Source organism: Ipomoea nil, unplaced genomic scaffold, assembly GCF_001879475.1.
Source record: "Ipomoea nil cultivar Tokyo-kokei standard unplaced genomic scaffold, Asagao_1.1 scaffold0382, whole genome shotgun sequence".
In the NCBI taxonomy this organism is placed as follows: Eukaryota; Viridiplantae; Streptophyta; class Magnoliopsida; order Solanales; family Convolvulaceae; genus Ipomoea; species Ipomoea nil.
In genome coordinates, this window is record NW_017616810.1 from 2,078,324 (window position 1) to 2,090,266 (window position 11,943).

General features: G+C 38.1%; 1 protein-coding gene across 1 annotated transcript; it reads right to left on the reverse strand.

The window, feature by feature from the left end:
- Positions 1-5,904: 5,904 nt before the first annotated feature.
- On the reverse strand, positions 5,905-9,506 carry LOC109172046 (BTB/POZ domain-containing protein At1g67900). Its single transcript, XM_019321191.1, has 4 exons — positions 8,744-9,506; positions 8,580-8,649; positions 7,063-8,337; positions 5,905-6,593 (listed from the first exon to the last, which is right to left on the reverse strand). The coding sequence occupies exons 1-4, from the start codon at positions 8,800-8,802 to the stop codon at positions 6,129-6,131; spliced, it is 1,869 nt and encodes a 622-aa protein (XP_019176736.1). The 5' UTR covers positions 8,803-9,506; the 3' UTR covers positions 5,905-6,128.
- Positions 9,507-11,943: the final 2,437 nt, after the last annotated feature.

Genomic DNA, 11,943 nt, shown 5'->3' on the forward strand with positions numbered 1-11,943 from the left:
AATCTGTGAAACGGATCAGATATTTGATTAATGATATCTGTCTCACAAATTGAGACCTGCGAGACGGTCTCACAAAAGTGTTACACTTTTTATATAAGTTTAAACTCTAAGTTTAAGGTAACAAACCCCAAATGCTTGTATAGAATGCTCACAACAAAATCACATCTATTCGGACCTCCATACTCCAATTACTAGCAAGATATATAACATTGTATTTTTTCTCAAATTTTCAGTCTTGTTCGTTATATCAATTCTGGGCATCAAATCAGTTTGCATTTCTTCATATATGGCAAATATCAATAACAAAAAATAATGATGTAATAATATACATAATTATTTAAAAAGTTATTATGGACTAAAATTATTGTTGTCCCCAGCAGAATTATTCTAAAATTTTACATCAGCGTAGATGCTACCTAGGATGCAACTTACACGGTACTGAACATCATTTGATGCATATATATATATATATATATATATATATATATATATATATATATATACATATTATATATGTAAGCTGCTAGAATGTTGTGGACCAGCCGACCAGGCCATTACATAGCAGCAACATTTGTTGTATAATCTTTAATGATCTTCACATCCCCACGTCATCTCCATTTTTATCGTTACCCCGTAGCTTCCTTTGGGAGAAACATTAATGATATTACGTACCAACTTGTTATATATTCACATTATACACCCACAATTCAAAAATACTCCGATTCGTCCTGAAAGAATAGACGAATAGGTGAAACATGATTTTCGTATTTCAAAATCACGAGTTTGATTTTAAATTGTTAAAAAATTTTCGATTGAATCAGTATAGATGTATATTTTGATCAAGTTAGAATCAAGTATTTACTATTACGTCAAAATCTATATATTTCTTTATACTTGGATCAAGCGCTTACTAATACACCAAAAGTTATAGATAGTAATGAAGACGGACACAACTTTAGTTCCTTATAATTGCGTCATGTTAGACTCGGGAACTGCTCTGATATCAATTGTCAAGATCAAGTATATACTACTACACCAAAAGTTATAGCTAGTAACGAATGTGTGCAACATTATTTTCTTATATTTGCATAGCAGTTAGCACCACGTTCCGATGGCATGATGCTAGGCTTGATTCTCCAAGTCGCCGCCCAACAGATCATAATGTTGTTTATGTCTCATATGTTACTGGAAGATGACATGTGCCGGAGCATAGTAGAATGGAGCACAACGAAGCAAATCAAAATATACTACACATGAGTAATTTTCTAAATGTACCATTGAATTATCCAAAATTAATAAAAGATCTTCTTCGCTCTCATGTTGACTCTCGGCAAAACCACAAAAATTTTCTTCTTTGTTTTCATTTTCTATTCTTGATTTCATGATATCGTTTTTTCTCAATCATAATATAAAAAATCCTCCAACCTAGGGAGTCATTACAATACCTTGACCGATCAGATATGATGAAGACCTCGGCCTTCTGCGCGAAGTGTACAGCCAGGAGTGGAACGGGCAACTCACGATATACATCCTCTAGTGACTCTTGTTCCGGATTTTGGAGACTTAAAATTAATTTGCCTTAGGCTAGAAAACACTCCAATAAAGCTAGAATATGAAAAGTGTATAATAATGATGGCATCAATAGTGAACAGTATAAAGGGTGAATGTAGTATTTATGTATATAATGTGGGTGCAGAATAGTACTGAGGAATTGATATTCATGCATGCATGCAAGCATATAACATTGGCCTACACGACGTAAGCATAAGATCATATTATAAATATGTTATATGTATATCACTGCAAAAGATCAGCCTGCACTGATATGATGCCTTTATATATGCACTGCAATACCATAAATACATCTCCGGCAACCCAATGAATGCTCTCAAAATTAAGGATGGCCGGAAGTTGGTGGCCCCGGCATGCAGGCGTCAGAGCTGACTGTTGTGCATGCGTCATCACATCTGCCAAGGCCACGCATATATTATACTCCACGTTATATATGTATATACATGCTAATCAAATGTTATTTAGTATGCCACGTTCTTCGCCGCCGGCCGCCGCCGGTATGTATAGATATATATAGCCATTGTGTTGCATTAATTTTATTAATTTGGTATCTACTCGTCTATCTATATGTGTTTCTGGATTTATATTATTTATATAAATGAGGAAATAAATACTTCTAGAATGTTGGGTGATGGATATATTAGGATCGGAGCAAACGGACCCGTGGAGGTGGAGCAAGACCCGGGCCCCCGGGGTTAAGGCCTGGGCTCGGCCCATGAGGCCTCGGCTAGGAGTAGGTGCCGACCCCAAAGGGGTCGGCCATAAACGGGGTCAGCCACAAACAGGGCCGACCAGGGACCCAATCAAACGAGTGCGGTCAACACGGATCTAACCAACCCCGCCACTCTAGGGGGCGTAGCTATAAATACCCCTCACATTGTCTCATTAAGATACGTTCATTATATTCTACCTACTATTGTCCTAATTAAGCAGTGTAATAGCTTATTAGTGATATTTAATATAGTATACGGTCTCCGCGATCTTACGACATCGTTTTGCTCGTTTTATCTATTTCACATATACATTCTTTACCGGAATTAAGTAATTCGAGTCCACCCTGAATAATTAAATCTATCACCCAGTGATATGAGTGCAGTGCTTGATCCACACCGGGAACAACAAGGGAACACTTCTATAGTTATGGTCTTAGCTTGAGGCTGAACCTACACGAATAGTGGCAATGGATGTACCTATGGACTCCGACTTCTTTTGAAGTAGTGTCCAAGTTGTGTGTCCCAATAAGAGAAGGGCAATTCTGGGTCTGACACCCAACACATGGTGTTGGAATTGGTCCTTTATCAGACTCTGCCCAACAAAAGGACAATTATATATGAAATAAATTGTGTCATGTTTAAGGCACTGCATGTTGAGTGTCTCTAAAGACAAAATTGGTTGCAAAATATATACAATATGGTACGGTATACCTCTGAGGAATCAGCAATATAATACGGTGTGTAAATGGGTAATTATTTAGGGATATAAATGCGTGCTTGGCTTGTTGGAGTTAGGGTGTCCGGCTACTTAGTAAATACGGTTTGGTTTATTACATTAATGGAAGTAGATAATTTAATTGTGCAGTGTACTATGACACTATGAGTGTGCAAAATTGTATTTATGCTACACGCGTTTGTCTTTGCCTGCGTGGAACAATAACGGACCACTTCAAGGGAGTTGGCCCAATACATGAAACCCTAGTGAGTAGTGACAGTGGAGCCCATTTGAAAAAAAAAAAAATTACTACATTCACTCTCACTTTTTATTCACAATTTTTAGACCTTGATTTCATAAATCTTTGATGTATATACTTTTTTCTGGTGGACCCACATGATGAAAATATCATATCTTTGTTTATCACATCATGAAGTAAAAGTGAGCGAGTAAAATTTAGGTTGTCTTCATCTCAGCAAGTGAACCCCTTTCAAGATGATGTGGAAGGTAATGTAGATTTTTTAATTTTATTTTTTGTTTTATTTTGTTAGCTTATGTAGCTTGTAAGCTTGCTACAATAGCAAGTTTACAATTGACTTTTATTTCCTTTTTTATTTTTATTTATTGTATTATTACTTTATTATTATATTTATAATATAATATGTAAGTTGGGCTATTTTTGAAAGTGAGAGAATATTGTGGGATGTAGAGAAAATATTAAAGAATTTACAGATTTGATGATGTTAAAGTGGGATTTACTTTTGAAAATGAGAGAATATTGTAGGGATAATGATAATCTTAAGAGTGCCTAGCTAGAGTATAACTCTTTAAAATATTAGTCTAGTAATGTCCTACATTATTTTATTTTTTTTGAAGTAATGTCCTACTTTAGTTCACAAGAAAATATATTTTCGAGATAATTTACTCTTCAAATTTGAGAAAAAATAGTGTTGTTTTTATGACTAAAGCAATCGAAAGATTACCAACAACCAGTCTTTAAGAAAGTAATGAAAAGTCAAAACCTTGTGGTCTAATTGCACTAAGGTTGGACTTTCATATGGAAGATTATGAGTTTAAGTCTTAGTAGAGACAGTATTGACTCTTTGTGTTTCAGCAGAATGGATACTACATGTCTACATTCTAATAGAAAGTAGTGAAAAAAAAAAAAAAAAAAAAACTTGAAAGGACACAAAAATAAGGTATTGATACAGCTTTTTTTTTTTTGGATAAAACAAAATAGTGCCCATTGGCAAATTATACTGTGGACTCTAGTCTACAAAAATAGGGTATTAATACAGCTTTTTTTTGGATAACTAATTGGTTTAGTGAGTTTGACTAATTAATAACATTAGCGGATTGTAGTAAGATGTTTGGTAAATTAAATGTTAGCTAATAAACGATTACATGCAACATGACTTTCTAAAAAAGCTGATCGAAAAAACTGTTTTGAGCAGATTTTTTAATTGTAGCGTTTTATAATAACAAACTATTACAAAAGGCTAATTAATCAAACACTTAACCAAGTCAAACAGCTAATAGTTGTCAAATAGACCAAAATTGACTAATAAACTAACTATGTTACTAAACATGGTCCTAATGCTTTAATTTCGGGGAAATTGACAACCCCTACTGGAATTACTTAATCCTTCAATGCTATCGTCTGAGGTTGTGGGCATGCTTCAAGGAAGAATGTCTGTCCCTAACATAACCACAGAAGGGCAAATTATGCTGTGCATCCGTATGCACCATGCATGGTGCATACGGATGCAAAAACGACGTCGTTTTAATAAACCACGCGTCTCTCCTAGAAAAAAAAAAATCAGGTTCGATTCCCAGCAACAACATATGAATTAAAATTCCAGAATCGATGAACTATAATTCCATAATCGATGAACTATAATTCCAGAATCTAATCTATGAACTAAAAATTCCAGAATCTATGAACTAAAATTCCAAAATCGATGAACTACAATTCCAGAATCGATGAACTATAATTCCAGAATCAATGAACTATAATTCCATAATGATTGAACAACATAATGCTGTTGCTAGGAATCGAACCTGAATTTTTTTTTTTAAAGGAAAGACGCGCGTTTTTAATAAAACGACGTCGTTTTTGCATCCGTATGCACCATGCAGATGCACAGCATAACTATTTCCACAGAAGAATATGACGGGCTTTCATAGTTGGCAGAAGAATTCCTCTGCAAGCACATTAAAGGCCCAAACTAAACAAGATCAGCCAGAAGACAAACTCAAAAATGAAAACTATGGGTCGGTTTAGTCAGACTATAGGTCTATTCAAAACATGGGCCTTAGACCAGGGCCAAGCCGGCAAAACCCTTTCTCTCCCAAAAAAATTTGTAGGAAGATGGCATGGGCTTTTCACCAGCCAGACTGGTTCAGATTGTGCTTTACTTGCATGTTTTGGGTGTTTTACATGATCCCATTATTTGTTTGCAATTTATATCGTGAACCAGGGCGCGCATTGCATTGTGCGTCCTGATGTAAAATGACGCCGTTCTATATAATTGTATAAACAAACACACATAACTGTATAAAAAAATATACACATAATTGTATAAACAAATACACATAACCACGTCAACTTCCTACCGCGCCTCCCAAAACGACGTCGTTTTGGGAGGTGCGGGGCGCACAGTGCTATGTGCGCCGTGGTGCAGGGTATAACGATTGCTATTTGTTCGAATTGTTTATTGATTTTCCTGATTTGAACAGATACCGACAATCTATATTGATTTAATAATTTCCCTCCTTGTAGGCCATAACAGAGTTTTATTCATAAAGACACTCTCAGCTGCATATTTTCTAGTAAATCAAAGATACACACAAAATGTCTCTCAATTTCACATATTATAATAGTTTAAAAAGAAAAGAAGTGAATTCTTGATTCTAATTGAATAGATTTGAGGTTTATTAGCATAGGTTACACCAACTATAGACATTGGGGTTTACTTTTGTCTAAGGATTACAAAGTTTAATTTGATTGGGAAGAACTTGGAAATGGCGGAAACCAAAAAAAAAAAAAAAAAAAAATCATATCAAGATTGATGAAAACAGAGTATGTTTATACGTTATATTAAGAAGATAAACAAAAACTTTTTGATTCATATCCTTTGACTCGCACAATTCCTGCTTGACCACAACTTGCTGAACATCTTCTTCGGCCGGTTAGGAGCAACACACAACGCTTTAGTCCTCGAACCTTTCCCCATCCCGCCGGCGAAGTTTCCGTCCAACTCGTCGTCCTCCGCCAGCTTCATCTTCAGCGTGGAGAGCTTGGAATTGGGTGTCATTTTGGCGGCGGCGAAAGAGGCGGCTGAGGTCTTGGCCCCGACCTCCTCCGCCGGCGCGGCTTTGGCTAACAACGCCTTGATGTTGCCCGGAAGCTCCGTTATGTGGGCGCCGGAGACGGTGGCCCGCGCTTGCTCGAAGAAGAGGACTTGGACCACTACCCGGAGGGGAAGAAGCTCGTTCTGCGCTGCATGCATGCACGCTTCCATTGATAACTTTCTGCAGTCTAGACTCCTGCACAGACGTTTTCTTTCCGTCTTGTTCAGTTCTTGGTGGCCCTGCGTTTTTGAAGTTCAACGATTATACATCGGAAAATGTTGGGAATTTGACATTTTTTCTTGCAGACCAATGTTGCAAAAATTGCGATCGATTAATTGGCGCTTAGGCGCTAGACGGTCCACCACCTAGGTGCCGATTAATCACCTGCCTAGGCGCTTTAGGCGCCCTAAGCGGTTCCAGACGGGCTCTAGGCGCCCGTCGAGGCGCTCTAAGCGGTCCAGGCGGGCGCCTAGTGATTTTTTCATGGTAAATACATAAATAATTTAAAAGGAAAGAACTCTCGCCACTGAAAATTATGAAATTTCTGATATGAAAGTGATTTTAAATCGAGTCAAAGACCACTTTTAGTATCCGGACAAAATCTTTATTGCTATTTCTGACCACGTTTATTACTTTTAAACTTGATTATCACTTTCGGTGGTCGGAAATTCCATAATTTCAGGTAATGTCTATAATTAAGCGTTGTACCTTAAGAAAGATGTCAATGGCTCTGTAGAGATCGTCGTGGTCGATTCTGGCGAAATCGGGGATGGATTCCGCGACGGCGATGAATTTGGACATGGACAAATTTGGGTCTCGGGCAATCTCCTGGAGATAGCCGTCGACAAGCTTGGCGACTTTGAGCTTGGAGCTATGCGAAGCGGAGGACGATCTCCGGCTTTCTTGGAACTCGAGGTCGACATTCTCGGCCGACCGGGATCTCCGTCTCTCGAAATCTTTGGTCCGGCGAGGAGGGCTTGTCGGGGGGCTGGGCTGCCCCTGCATCATGAACTGTTCTAGGATAGTCAGCACGACATCGACGTCGTAGATTGTGGCGTTTTTGTCGGGCTCCGATGGGATCAAGAGGTCTCCGACGGCGGCGTCTTCGAGCTGGATCGCGACCCGTCTTGCTAGCTCCGTTTTGGAGGCGGTGGAGGCTCGGAGAATGTTGGCGGCTTTGAGGAGCTTAAGGAGGAAGCCGGTGGAAACGGCGCCCTTTTCCGGCGGTAGAAGGCTTATGATTGACTCCAAAATGAGAGCGTGTTTGGAAAAGACATCCGCGAGAGAATCTGCAGATTCCTCGGATTTGGCGTATTTGGAAACGTTGGGTAGCCACCGCGAGGCGTAGATTCTCAGGGCGTCGCCGATTAGGTTCGCCGGAACTCTCACCCCTGATTTTATAGCAATCATGGTTCTCCAGTATAAATCCACACTCAATTCCGCCAAATCCTCCGCCCACCACCCCTTCCCCGAGGACGGGGTTTTCTTGGTGTGCCGGAGACTCTCCGATCCATTACAGGAAACCACATCATCCCTCCCGCCGGCGCGGCGGGAGTAGCTCCGGGAAAGATTCATCTTGGTGGGATGGGCCAGAACCTTGGAGGCAATGGCGTCGATACACCGGCCGGTGATCCCCAGATCCTCCGACCACAGGGCAAACGCCTTGGTGCTCTGAAGCGTCACGATGGCGTCTTTCCACCCCTGCAAAATGCAGGAATTCAAGAAAGCTTCCAGCTTGAATATCAAGTTCCCCTTCTCCACCTCCTCCGTCATCTGCAGATACTCCGCCGCGCACCGGGCGGAGACAATGTTGTAGGCGCTGAGCGTGACGGTGATGCCGTAGCAGAACTTGGCGCACAGCTCGAACGCCTCCACCCCGCCCGGAAAATCCGGCAGCTGCACTATCTGGTGCTGCGAACTCTCCGGGCTCTGCGACTCCGAACACAACCTCTGCAACCTCAAACACTTCGACAACAGCGGAAACTGCTCAACAAAACACGACCGGAAAATCAAGAATTGATCGATTACATGGCCGGAAAATCAAGAATTGAGTACACAGCCGGAAAAACAAGAATTGAGTACACGGCCGGAAAAACAAGAATTGATTACACTACCGGAAAATCAAGAATTGAGTACACGACCGGAAAATCAATTATTGAGTACACGGCCGGAAAATCAAGAATTGAGTACACGGCCGGAAAATCAAGAATGGTAGGTCTCTGTACCTTGTGAAGCAAATATCTGCTCCCTTTGACTTGGACTATGAGATCACTCGAAACTTCCGAGGAAACCGATCTGCAAATCAACAACCTCAGGAAATTAAAAACCCCAAACAAATTCGATTATTCCAACGCTAAAAACAGAAAGCTAAAAAGACGGTAAAAATCACCTGACGGCTTCAGAGGTGTAGAAAGTATCCGGCCGAGATCCAAGTTTCATAAACTTCATGGCTGCAAGTCTGCAACTTTATCTACTAAGATTTTCTGGGCTGCCGTTAAATAAGCAGTTTCAAGATTCAACAAGCCAGCATGGCGGAGTCAGAGGGACAAATTACAAATATATGTTGTCGGAAAGACACAAAAAGCCACAACCAAGATTAATAACCCAGAAACCCACTTGTTTCTACTGCAATCTTTTCAGTAAAAACAAACCCAAAATAAGGTTAATTAAAAATTTTTAAAAAACCCAACAAGAAAGAACTAATATAAAACCTGGAGAACTGAAAAAGGGTTTTGGGATTTGTTAATATCTGGGTAACAAGGAGAGAGAGATATATAACAGTGGCGACTAAAACGACATGAACCAAGAAAATGATCGAAGCCACCCCAATTAAAATCCTTGTCCTTTCAGTCAAATTCCCTGCCCCATTTTGATTTAGACATGCAAGAACAAAAGAATCAAAGGCCACACCAATCCCATCAACTAACCCAAACTAAACCCGCCCGGATCAAATTACAAAAATTAAAAACCCAAACACCATTAACCCCCCCAAAAAAAAACATAAAAAACTGAGATACAATGATCAGACCACAACCTGATAAAATTTTAAGGTTGTTTTGTACTCTCGAAAGCTGCCAACTTTATTATATTTATATGTTTTCTTTCTTGTACCCAAGAAGGGTTGGAGAGAATTGAAGAAGCTAATGTGGTTTAGAGGTTTGGTTCCATGGCAGAGCGCAAAGCAATAAGAGAAAGGCAACGACGCCCACGGCCCACGTGCTTATCTTGTGCCCACTTGGGACCTTCAACCTCATCATTGTTGCAGCTACTTTTTTTTTTTTTTTTTTTTTTTTTTTGGTAATTTGTGGAAATAGTTTTTTTTTTTTTTTCCTGATTCATTATTTTAGTCAACATTCCATGATTATGGATTGGTATTATGATTGTACGCCGCTCTGCAGTACGCCGAAGTATGATTGAATTTAGGAAAATTAATTAATTAAAGATAATAAAGAAGAATAGGAGCAGGCAGGCGGAGAAAATGAGAAGATGGATGAAAAAGCATGAAGAGAAAAGGTATGAAATGAGAAGCCTAAAAGGATTATTGGATCGCTAGCAAACAACCTAAGCATCAATGGATTGGTGAAGTCTATGATTTGATTTAATGTGGTCATCGTCCTAACAATGTATAGTGCCCACAGATTTTTTTTATTTTATTTTTTTTAAGTTAGTTTATTTGTGTGTAAATGTATATACTTTTCATTCTTCCAATGTATATACTTTTCATTGTTCCTTTCAATGCTTGTTATTCGGTCGGGTCATGTTTGGGAGAACTATTTACACATAAATTTCATGGCATTAAGGTGTTAATAAGCTGACATGAGTTTGCTAAGCATATTGTGTACAGATGACACTCGGGTTGAACTCTCATATGGGAAGTTGTGAATTTGAGCTTCAGTGGAGACGTTATTGGCTTTTTGTATTTCAGTAGGTTGAGCTTAAGTATACATTGAGAGAAGGAAATAAGTGGACCACCTTGTCAATAGTGTTTTATCGCCCTTGAAATCTTGTAAATCTTTTATTTTGAAGTAAATTGCTCTAAGAACATCATCTGCCACAGGCTTAACCGAAGAGATGTTGGCGATAATTGAATTCATGACCTTTTAATACAAGAATCATACTTCATCCACAAGTTCTATTATACGTACTCCTAAATTTTACTCCCTAATGTGACAAACATGAATTGAATGAGTATTTTCGTCATGTGAATTCACAAAAAAGTATCTATATTAAAAACTTGTTAGAGAGAATAAAAGCTAAGAATATAAAATAAGAGTTAACCAAGTATTTTCTTTTATCCACTAACCCACTTGACCAGTGACCAGGCCACCCTAGCCTTTTGAGAGAATAATGGTAAGTCTTGTATTTATTATTGAATAAAATTTTCATAGATCAACATCAAAATGGTGTGAGGTATTGTAGACATTATTATTATTATTTTTTTAGTAATTAAAATAAAACTTTAGAAATTATATTATTAATTGGTCTTAACCCATCAAAAGTAAATAAATAAATTAAGACTATAATGATTTGAGGATGCACTTGACCCCATGTATATATTTAAAATTAGATATTGTACCAACATGAGACTTTATCAAATAAAGTACTCCGGGAAGAAGAAGAAATAAAGTACTCCGTATTAAATTAAATGTGAGATTGACAACATGGACTTAGCAAACCATTATTAAAAGTTAAAACGGTACGTAAATATATAATATATGCATTACAATTACAATATCAATAATTTAACGAATTTAGCATTTTTTAAAAAAAAATTATTATGTGAGTTTTAAGTGAATATATTTTCATGTAATTGCTAGTAAAATACAATTTATGAATTTATTTTGAATTGTGATGGGATGTAATTGCTAGTAAAATACAATTTATGAATTTATTTTGAATTGTGATGGGGCTATAAGACCCTGTAGCCCACTTTATTAGATAAGTCTTGGCTCAATAGGGTGAAGAAGGAAGCTCTGAGCAAAATAATATTAGATGTGTTACCAAAAGGTTCAAACTCACAACCTCAAGCATAACAACACGAATTCTAAACCACCAAGCTACCAGCCTACCACACATCTTGTGTATTTAAGAGCAAGAAGCCCACTTATGCATGGGAGTGCCCCAGAAGCAAAGTAATAGGGGGACACGTGTGTGGTAAAAAATGAAGGTTGTCCGATGCCGTCCATTTGTCAACCATCCGTGAGTCCTTCAACAAATAAATAGGCACACTTACCCCTTTAAAAACCATCCACAACATAATTTGCTTATAGCTTGTATTATTTATCATTTGGGCCGTCATTTTGGACCCTATTCAATTGCTAAGGGCTATTGTATTTGTCAATATCTCAGACTTTGTACATACTATTTTAGGTCTAACACCCCGAATAATATAGCCCAATTATGTATATCTAAACCCAATTTATAGTAGACCCGATTTCAACAAAACCAACAAATTGTATCACATTTTTTTTGTTAGTTTATGCCAACAAAAGTAGACATAGTGCATGTACCGTATGATGAGGGCCATAGACATTAAATATGTTGGTATATGCATTTGTGTAAGAAAAAATAAAAATTCAAAATTATATA